The 19,659-nt window shown below is 36.2% G+C and overlaps 1 protein-coding gene across 2 annotated transcripts in view; it reads right to left on the reverse strand.

Annotated features, from left to right (window-relative positions):
- LOC105052691 (vacuolar sorting protein 18) overlaps positions 1-19,659 on the reverse strand; it is a 40,422-nt gene that overhangs the window by 13,476 nt on the left and 7,287 nt on the right. For both annotated transcript variants that reach the window (XM_010933600.4, XM_073244135.1), the window contains 11 exons: positions 18,247-18,348; positions 17,894-18,038; positions 14,888-15,028; positions 14,681-14,806; positions 14,451-14,507; positions 11,395-11,454; positions 7,807-7,923; positions 5,115-5,275; positions 3,457-3,535; positions 2,579-2,641; positions 2,072-2,202 (listed from right to left, as the gene is read on the reverse strand). In XM_010933600.4, the coding sequence (XP_010931902.1) occupies positions 2,072-2,202; positions 2,579-2,641; positions 3,457-3,535; positions 5,115-5,275; positions 7,807-7,923; positions 11,395-11,454; positions 14,451-14,507; positions 14,681-14,806; positions 14,888-15,028; positions 17,894-18,038; positions 18,247-18,348 (1,182 nt within the window). The remainder of the gene's footprint in view (positions 1-2,071; positions 2,203-2,578; positions 2,642-3,456; positions 3,536-5,114; positions 5,276-7,806; positions 7,924-11,394; positions 11,455-14,450; positions 14,508-14,680; positions 14,807-14,887; positions 15,029-17,893; positions 18,039-18,246; positions 18,349-19,659) is intronic.

Below are 19,659 nucleotides of genomic sequence, written 5' to 3' on the forward strand. Positions count from 1 at the left end.
ACCAATCTTAATTCAAAGATTCAAACAGATAAAAAGAAAACCCACATTATTTCTTATACAATTCAATATCTAGTGATATACAATGCCATGCATCTAGCAAGGCAATAAATCTTTATTCTACCAGAAATTATGCTTCAACAATTGGACCCACTTACTAACCTAGCAACATTTTCTTGAGTGATTGGAGAATCCTTGAATAACTCAGTAAGCTCAAACATACTTGGGGAAGAAGGAAAGGAAAATTTTAATCCAAGATGTCTTAGTACAGATCATGTTATGCCTGTAAACAATGCAATGCTACTATCAGATCATTTAGTTTAAAATTTCAGCCCCAAATTGCCCTTCATTTTCTGCCTTTCCTGAACCTAACAAGGTTATTTCATGTCTCCTTACCATTCCATGTATCAAATTTTCCTTAATTCTCAGCCATCACTTACCTGACTGAATCAGATAGAAATGGACAGCTTATTTTTACTGGAGTAAGTTTCATTGCTGGCTTTTGTAGTCAAGACACAAATGACTATGGTCAATGGTCTGTTACAAGGATTAAGAGCATCATATGTACTAAACATGGACAGGTGCAAATACCCTTTGCATGCCCTAGACCCTGCACTAACTGCATCTACCAAACCATGTCGCTCCAAACTGCCCCTATCACCCATTCAAACCATGATCTATTGTTCACTTGATCCAGCATGTGCTGCACTGTATCCTGATACATACAATACTAGCTAGTGAGAGGTACACGTCCATACCTTGACTTTTAAATCCTTGGTTCGTTATCTCCACTTTTCAACATTTCACAAAAATTAAAATACTTTCTCTCAGTCCATGTAACACCTTATTACTTAGAATGTCCTCTTAATGGGATAAATATGGTTCATCCTTGTTAACCTTGCCAGCTCAAACTAAATTTTCTTGTTAATGATGGACTTCTTTGAAACCACTGAAGCTGGTCATAAGTCCAGATTAAAGGGGTGGTGGTTGACAGTAGATTGATAGCCACTCATTAAAAAGCACATTAAACTATGAAGATTCAAATTAAGCCAGACCCAGATAGTTGGGAGTTAGGACAGGCTTGATGTTTATGGTTATGTTTAAGATGGATTTCTCTGGAAAATCCTGGTTTCACATATGCCTCTTCTGCTCAATCTGACAGCAACATTTTTGAGAAGTGTAAACATACAACTCTTTCTAACTTCATATGCTTTAGCAAACTTTTATTCTCTTATTAACCACTGTGGCGTTTGATGCAGTTGTCCATGTAAGCAATCAAAGAGATTTCCATCACCAGTACTATCCGTACAACTCTAACCACAGTCTGTGTTGAATTCTGATCCTCTATTCTCATATAAGGCATTCGTCACCAACATTCAATTTTCATGATTAAAAAAATGTTGTACTAACTACTAAGACACTTCACTGTTGATAATTCCTTAACCTAGAATAAGTCAAGCAACATTAGAAGGTGAGAGTGCAAGCAACTAATCCAAGTAGCAGCAAACTCAATTGTGACATTTTAAAATATCACAAAGTATGTTGCACCTAAAAGGAACAAGATGACCCACAAACATGTTACGCTGAGGAATTGTAAAAGAATATTTGGATTACATGCATCACTGGCCATCGCCAAATCTTCTAAGAACTCTACAGCTAGCTATAGATATATATATGATCGTGAGGGTTCAAAACAGCTGTTATACAAATAGTCACATTAAAAGCCAAAACATAATGAAGCAAAAAATACATGAGCCACAACATGACCATACTCAAAGGTTTGAAACAATTTTGTGCAGCAGATGTTCGGAATTACATAAAGAACTTATTTAGCATCTCTTATCAGCATGAAGAACACTTCTAATCAATGGAAAAGAAAGGAATAGCATGCCCAGAACCTGTCCATGTTGAAAATAATCGATGTTTGAGCAAAGCAAGATACCAATGATATCTACATCTTTGAAAATAAACAAGAGCTCAGCTTAAACCAGTATCAAGTAACGTATCCAATAATTCACAATCCAAGTACACCAATAAAATTATGAAGCAAAAAATGAGATCAGACTAATAATACTTGGCATGTGGTTCACTTGTGTAGCGCATCATTGCCGGTATTAGTTTTCTTGGGTTCAGCTTGCTTGTAGCCATCCAAGATTCAACAGTCTCATAAGCATCGAGCATTATCAGATCGGGAGCAAATTTATACTGCAAAATACCAGAGATTATCCTTGCAGTATTCAAATAGTGCAGCAGTTGAATTAAACTGAGACCATAGCTTTTGTAGCTTGCCAAAACTTAAGAAGATAATATGTGAAAGAAAGGTCTATAGTCTAGGTACCACACCCCACATGGTACTGAACGAAGTGTCAATACGGTCTCGATACCAAAACTTGACATGGGGGGGAATACCGAATCTCGGTACCCCACAGGTACGTAAGGTATGTGGCTATGTGCTGTACCATGTGGTACAGTCTCATACCAGAAAACATTAATAACAGCATATCATTTGATTAAGTATCTGGATGCAGGTCGTATATGAAAAAGTTAATGCTTCGCTCATGAATGGGAAGATCATTAATACCTGAAGATCTATCGGGACATTAGGTCTGTGAAGCACCTCCAAAGCTTTCTTTGTTTCTCCTTGCTGAAGCCACTCAAAAAAGAATGAACATTAATTTTTTACCAGAAATAAAAGTCATGCATTAGTAATCATCCATATCATAGTCCAATTGCCATAATAACTCTATCTAAAATGACTTCTGTCTTATATTCTACTATTTTGAAATGAAGAGTAAATTTCCAGCTAAATGCAGATGTAGAAAATTTTCTACTATAAACTACTCATTCTTTTAGGAGTACAAAGTATACTGCCACTATAGTCATGCGAAGAAAAACTAAATTATATTGATTTCTTTAACTTCTACATGAAATAGAAGTCAACTACATTAAACTCCTATTTGTAAGTAAGAAATCGTAGAATCACGTCATGTGAAATTTTAAAAACAAAAAAAACTTGAGATGGATGTATTATATGATTAGGTTTGAATAATAGTAATATATATAAGAATGGCCCAGTTAAGCACAAAGTGAAGGAGAACCGGTTGAGGCAGTATAGGTAGATGCAAAGAAGATCTTGAGAGACCCTAGAAAGTCCTCAAATTTGTGCAAAAGGTCTAAAAACGAAAAAGATGAGAAGCGATCCTAAGCTAACATATGTGAAAGTTGTGAGACAGGATTTAGAATAGCTTTCAGTTGACATTGGATTGTCAAAGTTGTTCTAACAATAATAGGTGACAATAGAATCTGAGAAACTTATTAGTGAGCAATCAAGAGCAAGGCACCAACTAAAAGAAACGAGTTGCATTACTAATCCCTAATACAATAGTACAACAGATATTGATAACTAAGTTTTTTTCCCCTAAAAAAAAAAGATATTTTTATATACTGAAAAAACCATACCCGAATGTAATGGTGAACCACAATTTCATATTGCTCCTTTAGACCGGCAAAGTAGACTAGCTCTTCGACCCTACCATAACTGCAAGAATGTTGGAAAAGATAAAATATAGTTTTTGATTCAATGTTAAATTAACTGGTGTAACTTTAAAAATTGCATCGCAGACAAAGATTGCTGAACAATGAAAATCGTCCAAGCATACACATCCCAAATAAATTGTCATTCCGAATGAATTGTTACATTATGTTACTAACCATCACATATGTCTTTCCAAATGCTAATGAGAGGCAAAGCAGCATAAAGCAAGGTTTGAAACTGCACTGCGGTACGATATCCCTCGTACTGAGGGGTACTGAAGCCATACCACATTGTACCACATACTGAGACATATGGATATCCCATGAGTAGATACAGGGGCAGGGTACTACTTTATGTACAATACCAAGACATGAACAGAATGCCCTCTACCATAGCATTTCACACCATGACATAGCACATGAATTACAGAAAATCCATTACAAGCAATGCATAAAAAAAGCCACGTAGAGAAATTGAGAAAGCAGATTTTAATGTTAAAGGAATCACACTATTTTCAAGATAACATACAGCAAATTGCATCCTTACCAGAATCATATTATAAGAGAACCAAATGTCCAGATTAATCAAAGAGAAAAAAAATCCACATATTCCCTGAGTCAACTTCAAGGAAGACACTTAAAGTTGTTGACCTGGGTGTGATCAAAAATTAATTTTTGATGAAAATGAATCAAGATTGTTCAAGCATCTTTTCTTTCTATGAAACAAGGATGGATGAATGTCAAAAAAAAAAAAACACACACACACACACACACGCCATATTTTGGAAAATTCATGGCGAAATCACTAACAATAACTATAAATTCTAAGATATCAAAGCAATCCTAGCAAAATCACTAACAATAACTATAAATTCTAAGATATCAAGCAATCCTTGCATAAGAATTGTTGTCGGTATCAGAGTTGCGAGCCATAAAGAAGTCAAGTTGGTCCAAGTAAGTCAAATTACAAACGTTAATTCTTTTCATTTTTTTTAAAAAAGGATAAAATAAAAAAATAAATTGACATTAAGTGAATTTAGAGTATATATCAGATAGAACATACAAAGTCTTGTTTCCATGAAATATTTCAGTACCATGAAATAACAAATACCACAAGGCAGTAGCATCCATGTTTAGCCTGTTCAAAAAGTCAAATCTGCACTTTCAATGGTGAAAAGAAGTCAGCGGAGCAGTGCATACAACAATGCGAGGACTAGAATCAGGAGACAATGATATGTTTGGAGGATATAAAGCAAGATAGGGTAGTCCAAGCCACTAACAAACCCTCAACTGGTGTATCACAACTCTCATGCTGCACCACTTGATAAAACTATTTTTCTCATGTTAGGGTGTTGGATGTCTCCCACCGGTTAGTACACGTTTCAAATTCATCTTCCAAAGAATATCTCAAGATGATGCATGGTTAGGAAATCGGATTTCCAAATAACTTGGAATATTTTTTATATTAGCTAGTGTACATATTGAATGACAAATGGCGAACCTAAATAGGTAATTATGGACTACAGGAAGTGACGGACAGCTTTCTTCAGGCATTAGTCACTAAAATAGGATTGTTACATTACCTCTCTAACAATCTCATAGTGGTTGCCTCATCCAATACATCCTTCCAGTCACTAAGGAAAGCTCGGAATTCCTTCACAATAGACTGGTATTCTGACTTATTGGCTTCAGATACTACCTTAGCAACCGTGCCTGTGTCATCTTCTAATAACAGACGATTGATCTGCAAAAATAAAACAATAAAATTATTAGTAAATGCAAGCCTAGTATCATCACTCAATAAACATTATCACAGGAGCATAAATTTTTCCCATCACATCACCATCATACAGACTATAAAAATCATTTTGACTCAAAAAATTTGGCCTCACATACAATTGTTAAGAAATCAAAAAATGAAAGGAAGAAAGAAGAAAGTTAGTTGGAGATTAGTCCGTGAGAATCTTCTTCTATATCATTAGGCAAGTGAAAGTGAATTTCATGAAATGAAAATAAGAAAATAAAGAGTCACATATTTCTATAAGTAGCCCCTAATTCTTCCTTCATTTTAGGAGTTAATTTGAGATAAAAATAACAAAATGCAAGACAATAATTCACTCATGTTTTGACCAGTTTCTGTAGAACTTCGTTGCAATTATCTTAGTTAAGCCAAAAAAAGGAGCAAACACTCAATTTTCTTTTATTTCCTCTTCTTTTCTTCTCTCAAGTTTTCGTTCTTTTCTTTCATTATCTTGAGAACCAAAAAGAGCCTCAATGATTAGAGCTTTTTAGTTCTCTGGATGACATAAATTCCTTGTGGTGCCAAGCCTGGTGGTTTACATTTGCACCTATTTTTATAGAAGTCTTCAACCTGACTGAACAAATTAAGCAACGAGTCAGTTCATAAGTTTTCATTTCTTAAAACGGTCTTCTGAAAGACAACATAATACAAAGAACATAAGAAAATTGGTGGATCTGGATATGAACTAGTTATGACAACTAATTAAACCAGATGAAACTAGCCCAAACATCATATCATCAAGCAGTATGCTTGTTTTAACCAGTATAAAAGTTCCATCAGAAAAAACATATGTTTTCCTCATCAAACTCAGATCTTTGCAACAGCCCCATGATATCTAAGTAACAATTCCATTTCTTTGAATTCCTTGTATATGAAAGGAGTATAGTTTACTAAAAATTATATCAAGTAGTACCCAGATACAGATAAATTTAGTAATGAAATTAAATTTGTCAGTGTTCTCAAGCACTGAACAGTGAATCAGCACACTGTTTCTCGTTCTTTTTTTATCTACTCAAAGTCTACTCAAAGTGGGACCAAAATGCTGTTTAGATACATTTCCTAGGTCAAAGAAGATCTTTCTTCTTATTTTCTTTATTGTGGATTGCAAAACATCCTTTATCTCACCTTCCACACTGATTTTTGTTCAAATTACCAAAAGACGGTATATTTACATTTTTCGGGATAGTATAACCGTGACAGAAACCATCATTGCATGGATGCCCACAAGATGAAACTCAGAAAAAGGGGCAGCAAACACAAAAAGTAAAGGAAAGGTGAATGAAAAGAAGAACACAGGAAACCAGGGAAAAACAAAAATATAACCGAAGAATAATGATCCATAAGTTGGAAAACATTCAAAAAAAAAATCGAACTATACTCAAACTTCAACAACTATTACAAGAACGTGCCTCATGAATTCAACTAAGCTGTCCAGAACCTACAATATCTTGTATATGGTACTAATCAAGATTGCACTCATTGAACAATGGTTCACCAATAGACAAATTAACGTACTTACAGTCTAGGCTCTAGCCTAAGGGTCAAGTCATACTTGTAAATATATTCAACAAGAAATAGGCATGGCTAGGAAGTTCCAACACAGTGCAATGAGAATAGGAAGATCAAGAACAAATTCCATGGAATAGTAGGTATGTAACACAATGCGACTAAACTGTCCAACGTCCAGGACTCTGGCAAAACAGACTGTCCGTATTGAAATAAAACTACTGATACTCATCTCTTCTTATTGAAACAAGGATAGCATGTCTACATAACAGCATGAAAGCATAATTATCTTCAAGAATAAAACAAGTATTGGTTAAAAATTTTCACAAATAACAACCATATAATAAGAATTGCAAAGATGCAAGAGTTCAAACTTCAAACTCGTGATCATTTTAATGAAGTCAGTCAAACACATGGCATTTATAATGCAGATGTGATAGTCAATGACCAAGCAGGGGATTGTAGCCATACACAAACTATGCTTCTAATATGTGGTGACCAAGCTCAACAACTCTCCATTTATTTGATTTCTCCAGCACAAAGAATTCTTGATAACTTCAGAAAAGAAATGTTATCAAGACGTAAAGCATGGGCAGGAGTTTCATTTTTTGCAGTCTAGGTTTGCTGTACTGGTACCGTGCACCATTCTAGTAACATACCAGTACGTTGCAGGTTGGCGTGGTACGCCCCCTGCACCTACACATAATATGATGCTGGAGGTGAGACAGTAGCTGTACCATATCTTTACAATAGTGGTACCTTATTGGCATAGTAATGCTTGGTACCGTGCAGTAAGGCTCGATATAGCAAACCTTGGTCTAGCATGAATAGATACCTTTCAAAATCTTGGCATGAAAACTATGTCATGCAACAGGGCACAATATGATCTAGCAACTTGTATATTCTGCATTATGCATCAAACATGATGCCATGCAAGATAATCAAGAATATGTTGCTCGAAGTACAACCTTGTCCAAGTATAGCTCAGTAGCCCATGTGGAGATCATTGTAATTTGGCACTTATCTTCCTTTTTAGTACTATAAAGACTATCAAGCTTCCGTGTTAAGAAAGTCCTCAGAGCATCCTGCATAAAAGAGAAGCATCTGAGATAAGACAATCTAGATTACATTTTGAGGAACAAGTGTTGCAAACATGTGAAGATTGTATTATCACGAAATAGTGTAGAACTTCAAATCTTTCATGTATTCGATAGCATAATGGCAAATTTAGCAAGTCAAGCACTGAAAACTAGATAATGGAATCCCAGGAAAGCTGAGATAAATTCGCAGAACAGAGAAACTGATGCTTGAATAGACAACTCCATTAATAAATTGTAAGGGTGTGAATGGGAGTAAAAAGTCTGAAATAGTATTCCATCAGCCGGAAGGGATGTGTATTAATAAGAGCTTCACTATAGTACCCATCAAATCCACTCACTGCACCAAACCCATGTGATCAATGACTGTACAAATTTGACCATTGGAACTACAACATGGATAATATTCCTGGCTATAATTCCATTGGGTTGGCGAATATGACCAACAGCAAGCTTGAAAACTGTATTGAAATTTCAAGACATAACAGTTCACACTAACAGTATCAGTATACACAAAAATACTACCCAGTATGGCCTAAGGTGCCAGTTGGCATGCATGATATGAACAGTATGCATGGTTCCAGTGCCTTAGCAGCACATGACATAGTGCTAGCTATATGCTAGCACTTGTTGTGCAACCATTTTAGAGCATGCTAGACACTTACGCAGCATGGCATGGCAAACGACAAACACACAACACTTCCATGCGCTATACATGTATATTTATAAATGTATGCATATGTATCTATGTGAAATAAGCGTGTGATGTTTTAGAAGTGTATATGATATGTAGACATGAGTTTTTGTGTCGATGTGTATAGATATGTCTATATTATATATACAAACACATATACCTACAGTTATATGTATACACACATTCCAGAGAGAGAGAAGAGCTAGTATCCTTTTGGTCAATTAATTTAAAAGTTTAATAATAAATCACTTAGGTTGAATGGTTTATACATTTGAAATTTCTTCAAAAAAGAAAAGTTATAGGGTTGAAAACCAAGTGATAAAGTAAATAACTGATTGACTAGAAAAACTAGTAAACAGTAGTTAATAATTCTTGTGTATTATTATTATTATTATTATTATTATTATTATTATTATTAATTTCTCTTAAAAGATAATTCTTGTGTATCAATGAGGTCTACCTCCATTTTCATCAAGCAAATAGTCTTTAGATGCTCAGTGACATATCCATATCCTCTCATCAAGATGCTCTAAGTTATAGCAAAGACATCAACATGCAATTTTCAGCACAATAAATAGAAAGAAAAGAGTTGAAGTTCAAGATATCGAATAAGAAAAAAACTAGACAAGGCACTCGACTTCTTCCTTGGTCCTCATCATCCTCGAATATATAAGCCAGTTTTTTGGATTCAACTAGAGAAAGAATAGGAGTTGACTCATTGTAGGCAATGAATAATTCCCAATATTATAATTCTCATACAGACAGAGGGCCAACCATAATGGGAGCTGGAAAGTCCCTGATATTTGGTTGGAGTTCTAAACTTTGCAAGGGAAGATTTGCCGCATTAGAATTATATTTTTCAGTTCTGCAAATATTTGAAAAGAGCTCTAAATTTTAGAGCTCTTGGGACATATAGCCACATAGAGAAAGAGGCTAGTGGGATGTGGGCCTGGAAGCAAATCCAAGCCTTCCAATTTGTGGATAAGCTAGATAAGTCTTTTCTCCACTTTGCACAAGAATTTTAGAAGGACAAGGACTGCAAATGAATAGTTTATATCGGTGGTTGACACAAGGTTGACTACCAGCCAATAGAGGGACAAGAGCACAAGACATGGGGCCACGGTGATCAGCCGATAGGAGTGATGGGGCAGCTGTTAAGCATCACATTTATGAACCCTGGTGTTGGGATCCTAGTGCTAGTGGATCATTCAAGGATCTCCTAATGCTAGAACACCCCCCCCCCCCCCCCCCCCCCCCCCGCACTCTCTGAGGGTCCCTAACCACTATGTAGCTCCACCCAACCAGTAATTCAACCCCCGATTTGGTTCTTTGACAACCCAAAATCAAGATGTGGAAATAATCATGTAGAATAGACAGCAATGGAGGAAAGCATGAGCAGAACAAAACACAAGATCTACATGATTCACCTATTAGACAATATGTCCACCAGCACCAAGCAGATTAAAAATTCACATGGAAAGAAGATAAAATGGTTGATGGCAAGGTCCACGAAATCAGAATTGAGAACCATACTGGTACAATATTATTCATTTGGTGTGGTACGGTACAAATCATATCCCTCACCATTCCTTCTCACTTCTAGACATCGTAATGCCCGAAATCGGGCAGTATGGATCAGTACCAGGCAGTATGAGGTGATTCCGTATGGTTCGAACCTGCACGAACCAGTTCACCTCATATACTGAACCAAATTTCAATACAGAATCAGTAAATGTTACTAGCATGGTATGTAATAGTCAGCATGGGAACGTACGGCTTGATGGTTAGATCGTCTCCCCTGTAATGAACTAAATACAATAATCAAAAGTGAGATACTCTAAATGCAACAAAATGCATGATGTTTTGACTAGAGCCTTTCAAATGCCAATAGCAGTGCTTCTTAAGAAGCTTTATTTCACCACCAAAAAGTCCTTGCTGACAAGGAACAGAAGTACCGTACCAAACTAGTCTCTCAACAAGAAACAAACATGGAACCTTTTTCTATGGTACATTCTCTCTAGAAAGCCCTCTTCTAGGATATGAGCTTGCCAGGAATTCCCATAATGTTCTTACTTATCTCAAAACTGACGAAACCATGGTTCAAGGACAAATGGTTGTTACTAGTGGACTAACCCATCTTCCAAGTGCAAATGACCAAACAAGAATATTGCACATCAAGCATAGCTTCTTGCTCAGATTTTTCTAACATCTCTTTTCAGATATTTGAAGGACCATGATGCCACATACACAGGCTATGAGGTAAAGATCAAAAGCAAAGAAAAGGAAATAGTTTGCGCCATAAGCTTGGGTGATTATGTAGATCTAACTTCGCCATTGGTTCCTATCTAGGCCAAGTCATTTAAAATAAAAGTTTGCTCAAAGCATCTCTCACCACCTAAACCAGACCTTTAGTCTCCAACTCTTTCCAACAAATAAGAATTCAATAAACAGTCCAGAATTTGGATGAGAGATGTATTTAATAGGAATCTTAGCATAAGAGCTTATAGGTCCTAAGATCAAATTGAGGAACCAAAGAGGCAATCATGTCCCTTCAAAAAATGCATGAATATCATATCAATCTATTTGATGGACCTGCATGACAAATTAAAAGAAAAAAATGTAGAAACCAGAATTGTACATCTGAATCCTATAAAATCTCTAGTCATTTCTCAATATTGTAAATGCAAATATTTTTACTGCTGCACTTGCAATCATGGATTCAGCATATTCCAAAATTTATTCTCAGACAAATGTATATATATTACCTGCTCGCCCATAGCAATAAACTTTAAGCTGATCTCCTCAAAGGACACCATATAGTTAATCTGTGGAAAAGGAAAATGACCCATAAGTCATCATATTTTTATACTGAAAAAATGAGATAAGTCATTCGACCTTGTCCCACAGAATTTACTTGTACAAGAATCCCATTTTAACTCCTCATGTGTCTCTCATGATTATCTATTCTTTTGTCTGATTTTTGGTAAAGGTGATGAAAACTACTACAGACCCTCAATAGAATCCTTGAAGCCCTAAGTGAGAAGCAAACAAAAAAAAATGCATCATGAAGAAACATAGAAAAGGGAAGCTGTACAATCTTAACATAACAGACAGTTGATAAGGTCACAAAGGTCAGAGGCAAAGACCAAGATCTAGAACTCAAAAATGTAAAAGAATTCAGTTTTATATGAATCTTTATATCATCAAAGAAAGCTACAGATGAAAACTAAAATATGCAAAAGAAGTCAATAATATGTAATTTAACATATCATTAACCCTTTCACAATGGGGCCCTCCCCATAATCCCTCAACACCCTTCATCAATTTAATCACGAAGTCACCAAAGAAAAAAAAACTTTCATATATGTGATCAATCAGCAACAGCAAGGGGCTATTATAATTTTGCAAACTGGAATGAAAAGAAAAAGGTGAATTGAGAAATTCAAAGTGGCAGATAAAGTGATAAGCAATCTCCAAGACCATAATCCTCTCATTCCAACAACTTTCTCAAAGCCTGATAACTTCAAATAACAGTGTTATGGATTCACCATAGATTTTTTTTTTAATTTATTTATTTATTTTTTTGGAATGAACTGAGGAGAAATCCATCTGAATTTTTTTTTTTTTTTAAAGGGTGGAAGGTTCTATTCTTAAATCAGCAAAACTTTGATTCACAGAAAGCAATACTCTATATATGAAATAATGCAAGTATTCTTAAAACAATGGCTGCATGTTTTTCGATCCAAGATGATGGTTAAATTTTTTATTAGAACATTAAATATGTAGATATCCAAAAGAAGTAAACTGGCACCAAATAATATTATATTATCTACTGGTTGTGCTAAACTGAAACTGAAAATTGCTAAACCATGGTTATTAAAAGTTAACAGAGTTGCAGTATAATTGTATCTCTCCTGGATTTTGTGTTGGACTGAGAACACCTAAGACATGGCATATATGTGAGACATAATAATTCAATAGGCACAAATTGACCTCAGATAAGTTGCCAGGAGTTTAGACATTGATCTCGAAAGTCTGAACAAAGTCACTGTAAGTAAAAATTATGATTGATTCCGATCCTTGGATTTGAATAGAGATCAGCCGACGGAGCCCAATCCAACCAGTAACAATAGAGATTTATTGCTCACCCGACCTTACGGAGGTGAGGGGCACTGCATGTTTGGGTGTTACAGAAGTGATCGATTATCCACTCGCCCCTTACAGGCAGGTTGGTTGCTCATTGGGCAATTCCATCTCATAGAAAAAAGATACGAGATCAGATGCTTCATTCCAAAGATTTAGGTCCCAACGGGACGTTCCAAGACGTCCCGTGGGACACCAAGATGGGATATCATCCCATGTGTTGGAACAGGCCGTCCCGCTAGCATCCCGATCGGGACGATTTAGGACATCCTCTATCCCAAGTGTCAGGACGGGGTGGGATGACAATGCATCCCATTCCATGAAAAAATCGAAACAGCCCCGTCCCACGGGATTTAGAACCTTGCTTCATTCTATGGTTCAACAAAAGTCGTGCGTGGAAGGGATCTTTATTTCATGCGAAAGTTGGTTAATTCGATGAGTCAATGCTCAATGCAATGCTGCTATCCACTTGACGATCCTACTTCTGATGTCACCCCTGCCTCTCCCTCCCAGTGGAAATATCCCAACTACATCGAGCTATTAAAAAAAAGCATGGGTACCACAAGCTATGCGGGATAGGCATCACAAGATAGATGTATTCCACTGAATACATAGTAGGCAATACAAAATAGAGGTATTCCACTGAATACATAGCAGGCGAAGGAAGCTAGAACATGGAGCATAAAACCATATTGGTGGAAGGTAAAGTAGGAGCATCCATGAAGACAAAGAAAGCGGAGGGTAACTTGACCTGGGCTGGATAAGTCCAAGGACTGAAGGTAGGGAGGGTAACCATTATCTTTGTTTCGCTTTTGAATTGCCTACGAGATCTCCTTGATTGGAGGCAGCTGTCTGCTGGATATTACAACGGGGAAAGGACATCAGAGTTTCTGATACTCTAAAGATGTTTTACATCATGATGAAATATGGGATCCCCCAGCTTGACAAAGAAAACAAAAGGGAAAAGGCAAAAGAATCATGTTAGGCTTTAGCTGGTTTAAAGGACCTTAATGTGAATATAAGCCATTAAAGAGAGGGAAACAAAAGCAGAAAAGGACTTCCTAGATAACAGAAGTTAAAGGTAGCAAGTTTTACCCAAGTGGTTAGAACCAAGATCACAAGCATTTTAAGACAGCAAGTAGATGAAACTAATTGTATAAATGTTACCAGCTAAGTTGGAGCCAATCACATTGTGTTGAAATAACAACTGCCATAGCTCAACCCAGCTCTACCATCTGATTCTATCTAAAGAATCTCCTTAATTATTCAATACCATTTAATTCTTAGACATCAGATCCATACAGTAAAGTTGATGAACTTATAGCTTTAGAGACCTTCATCAAATCTCAGAAGCACAAAAATGATAAACTCATGACTTTTATATTCTTTTATCAACTCTGTGGTATGCAGCAACCATGCAACAGAATAGTGGTGATCAGCACCAGCATGCTTGATCTCTACTAGAAATATCATCAACCATCACCTTTTGATTATGTGGGAAAGGTACAGAAAAAAAAATTTGGAACGCTTAAATCCAAAAATAGCTCAGATTGAGTACAAACAATTAGGAGGCAAATCATGTCATTGATTAATATATCACAAAAAGAAAAAAAATGACATCATAAAATGAGGACTGACTCATCCCGTACATGAATCCAATTAAGATCGGAGATCTCACCTTTGCATACAAGGATGCTGCTCTCTCATAATCTTTTGCAGAAAAAGCAGCTTCAGCCTGCACTGAGACTCATCTAGTTACTTGCTACTGAAACACATTATAAACGCATAGCGCGAAGTAAATTTGGAAATGTGAAACTGGCTGATTATTGGAAAAAGATAAAAAGCTGAGGCCAGTGAGGAAAAAAAAATCTTAAAAAAAAAAGAAAGAGTTGCAAAACTATTAGTTACCTGTACTAAATACACTTTGTCTTTCTGGAATGGCTTATCCTCATCGCAATGGGCTAAAGCAGCTGTATATTCTTTCATGTCTAGGTACACTTGCCACATGTCCCGGCCCTCATCATTCACTGACACCTGAGATATGGTTGATACCAGCAACATGGTAATTTTAGGGATACCACAAGACCCAAAGAAAGAATCAAGATGGAAACTTACCTGGAATATCGAATTTTCATCATATGCATAAAACAATCCAGCAGTAGCATCACTGCACAAACCAATGATTCCTTTTGAAGATTCTGGTGCATGATCAAACTCAAGTTCCTCCACAATTTGTTGACTGATTCTGTTGACTACCTGCGAAGAGGATATACAAAGCTTTTCTGAGGTTTTCTAACTAAACAAGGCTAACTCATTCTTTGAATGAAAAACAATGTAAATACATTTCAGGTAAAACCGCAGATGAAGTTCACTGTGCATAAAGAAGCTTAAATTAAAGTAGTATCTGCACCTAAGGAAACTAATGTAGCCATAGTTCACAATATAGTTTCACATCACAACAAGTTGGCAATTTCTTACACAAATTACATTGAATTTTCCTATAATATGACACAAAACAATTATACTCGAAGCTCATCCATTTATTCTAGTGTTTTTGGAGAATTGATAGCCAAGTTAAGAGTGGTCTTTCTCTGATCCAGTACAGTTTCACCATGACAGACTAGGTCCTTAATCCTTACCTTGGATCAAGGTTTTACATCCCGATGGGAGGGAGACATCCTGCTTGTCCCATCCCATTTCTATGATAAAATGGGACTAGGATAAGGTCAGGACTATGAAATCCATCCATGTAGGGAAAGAAGATGAAAGAGGAAAGAAAGAAAGGAAGATGAAAAAGGAAAAAAAGTGAAAGAAAAGAAGAAAAAAAATGATAGAAAGAAAGGAAGGGAGAAGAAAAAGGAAGGAAAGAGGAGAAAGAAAAAGAAAAAGTAAAAAAGAAAGAAAAAAAAGAAAAGAAAGAAAAAAAAAGAAAAGAAAGAAAGACAGAAGAAAAGAAAGAAAAGAAGGAAGAAAAGAGGAAAGGGAGAGAGATGGAGCATATCTATAACGATGCATGACCAGGAAGGCTGTTCGGATAGGATGGGATAGTGCGGTGCCCGGTTCCTTGGAGATACTAGGGCATCTCTATGCCATGGGATTTAAAATCTTGCCTTGGATTAAATTAATTTTAATAATATTAAGCAAAAACCAACCATTTGAAAGCAAGCTGAGAAATTGCTATTTAATGAGACTAATTGACAATCATGAAATAGTACCACAGTTGACTCCAAGCCTAGAGATAGATGAACATGGTTTTCAAAACTGTCCCGAATTAGACGGTTCGGGACATGCCGAACTGGACCGGCAGGGAACTGGGACGGTTCCGGCCGAATTTTCGAAAATAGCCCGAACCGGCCGGTTCAGTATGGTTTCAGCACGAACCGCCTGGTACGATTTTTTTTTCTTTTTTTTTTTGTGCTAGAGAGTGAGATTTTTTTATTGTCAGTATGGTACCGTACAGTACGGTATGGTACAGTACCATACCAACTAGCAATTGGCACGGGGTCCGATACCGGTATTTAAAACCTTATGTCAAACTATGAAAAATGGATCCAAATTGGATATGCATGAATATTATTGCATCCCCTGGTTTTATGGAACATGCCACAACCTAATCTGAATGTGGTAAGAAGTGGGTAAGGGATGGCTAGGTCATTGTCTACAAGTGGTGTGCTGCAATGTAACCCAATTGAAGTGACAAATAAGCAATAATTAGCTGGATCATCACTCATAAGCAAGTGCCATGATGTAACCTGATTACAGTGACACATAAGCAAGAGTTGCTTCAGTTTGAGGCATTTTCTAGAAGTAATGTGACACAACGGAGTCCAACTGGAGTTGTAAAGAGATGAAAATCACATCAAACAAAGCAAAACATGCAAAGAAATTAATCATTTAACCAGGTGAATTAAATACGCTACTTGAAATATAATAACTTTGACTAGAAATAGCAAGGAACGAGTGGATAAGGTGTTGCTTATATATAAGAAACCAAACAGAAAGGTTGTTAGCCTAAGGATATTATGACTTACAAGTTACTAGGGTTATAAACTTTAAAACTAGGAAGCACAGATACTGGAAAATGGATGCCGTGGCAGCATTCAATACGCATCAGATACATATAGACATCTGTATCCAAAAATTACCCATTATAGAATTAATACATAAAAGGACACTGAGTTATAATACAGAGAATTCAAGATGTGAACCATCAAACATGCGCCATTGCATTTCCTTATATAGTGCTTAAATAGAGTTTTTTTGAATAGGATTTCAAGAGGGCTAAAAATCCATAACTTGGAGACAACAGAATTATCTACACAAAATTATAAAAGACGAGGATTGAAACTAATCTGATAACATAATAAAGAAGATTTCTAAGCATGTGTTTGTTGACTGCAATAAAAAAAAGGGTAAGATATTGCTTGTAGAGGTAAAAGGACAATAGTTGATTGACTTGGGACAAATATAATACATAGAATGAGAGGTGTGAAATCACTTAAAGAACATGCAGTTGTTTCAAACTCTGATCTGACAAGATTATGTTAAAGGTTTCTGATGGTAAACTCTTATGAAGGATGAATCAGTCAATCACCAAGACATAGAAGCTGATTCGCTTCTGCATGAGCACAAATTGCCAAGTATTCCACCTGTAAAGCCATACATCGTGACAATGAACCAAACTCTTGAATTAGTAAAATGCTAAAAGAGGTTTGGAAGGTACCATAGAATATCAAGACTGTGAACCAATTTTTATCATTTCCAACTTCGTTCCTTTAAAATAATCTTAGGAAGGCTAACCAGGTTTCTGACTGATAAGCTAATCGAGTGTCTTCATTAATCAACTCCTTGAAAGTACTTGCCTGCCTCATATGTCATACAATTCCTTCTGAGCTGAGGTACTGGATAGAAGCCGATATAGATATACAACTTTGTTCAGAGAGTAGATAAAAAATTTCTGTTTGGCTACTAAAGAAAAAGGTGGCTTTTGACAGGAATATGAAACAGGTGGTCATGGAGACTGTTAATCAGTTAATGAATATAAAGTTCTTGGAAAATGCCTCATATCACAAAAACGGCAATCAGCATGTAAATCATATTGAATGATATAGGGATCCATACCTTAACCTTATCACCGATTAGAAGCAAAAAATGGAATTCAGAAACCGCAAAAGATTTTGGCTTGATAGCATCAGCACTTTCGCTCAACTTTGAATAGTCTAAGAGGCCCTTGTTTTCCACAAAGTTTTCATCTCCACTGGTTGAACTACTCAACAAAAGGTCCAGTAAGAATATGTCAACATCTTGGACTGTCAGCAAATACTAAAATGATGAAAATCCAAGGAAAATAGTATACAACGTATGATGCAAAAAAATGGCCTTTTCATGCCAAATGCAGAATAAAATGCCAGTAAAAATATTAATACAAATAATTAATTTCAATATATACAGAACAAAAACACAGAATGATTCACCTATGTTGTGCTCCAAAATTTAAGTCACCATGATAAATTCCAGCCCCAGAAAGCCAAGCAAAGTGTTTGGCCCTTCTTTGCTTGATAAAGAAATGTAGTTCACTGCAAATCAGCACAGAAAAAACAATGTCTTCTCCAGTTAATTGATAACAACTTCAATTATGCGGAAAAGAAAATTTGATTAAGGTTTCTTTAACAATATATTAAGGTGAGAACAGGACTAGTTGTAACAATGTGTAGAAACATACAAAATTATCCCACCAAACTCAAGGTTTATCCAAAGAGGAAAGGAGAGATTTGACATTACTGATAATATCACCTATGATTCATGACATACACTCTTTTCCTTTCCCCAAAAGACCCACCAAAAGCATGTGACCAATGAAGGTTTAATATTTTAATATCAAATCCCAGTTAAATAGCCTAGAGTCTGAAAATTTTTAAAACACTTTGGCTGGTGCTAGGAAGAATCAACCAAAATCATTCCTCCATTAAGGTACACCATTCTGATCACCTGCTAAACTCTTCAGTTTTAAAGGCTGCAGAAACCAATTGGTTATATATGTACATAGGAAAAGACAAAAAGAAGCATATCAGAAGTAAGGTGTTGCAGCATCCTATTTCAAACTCGCACATAAAAGAGCGTAAAAGTTCCAACCAGAGTTAAGCCATGCACCAAACCATTATATCTACTTTCTTCTACAAAGGACGATAACAGCGTTGCAACAAGCAGCAGTAGTTCCTTTCAAAAACAAATAGAAGTTATCCCCTAAGTCCCATCTCCTGAGTAACAAATTTCAAAAAAATCATAAGAAAACTTGAAAATGAATCACATCCCAAGTGTTATTTCAATGTCCCAACCGCAACCCCCCCCCCCCCCCCCCGCAACACACACACACACACACACAAAAAGAAAAAAAACAAAACAAAACAAAACAGAAAAAAACACACCTACCAGTACTCACTTTAGGTTATCACAGGCCTCTTCCACTAGAGCAGTTAAATGAAGGCAAAAAATTTGAAGGTGCATCATGTAATGCACATTGAGTTGGAGGGGCCTATAGCCTGCTTGTGCCCCCCGACATGCATTTTACTTGTGTTAGGCCAAATTGTCATTGAGCTTGGTAGAGCTTGGGCTTGAAAATCTGGCCTGACCTAATACTGACCAAGCTCAAACCAACAATCCATGAGCTCAAGGCTAAATTAAACTCAAATACATACAGGTATGAATTCTATTGTGCAAGTTCCTTTGTATCTACGTACTAACCATGGTTATAGCATAAAAAATAAGTAATATTGGTCATTCTTCTTCCCAACATGTGAGTTCCCATGCTGTCAATTATTAAAAAAAATAACTAGAAGATAAATAAAAAAACAATCCAGTAATCAAATGGGCAATGGTAAGATTGAAAA

The sequence above is a fragment of the Elaeis guineensis genome, chromosome 10 (genome assembly GCF_000442705.2).
Source record: "Elaeis guineensis isolate ETL-2024a chromosome 10, EG11, whole genome shotgun sequence".
Taxonomy (NCBI): Eukaryota; Viridiplantae; Streptophyta; class Magnoliopsida; order Arecales; family Arecaceae; genus Elaeis; species Elaeis guineensis.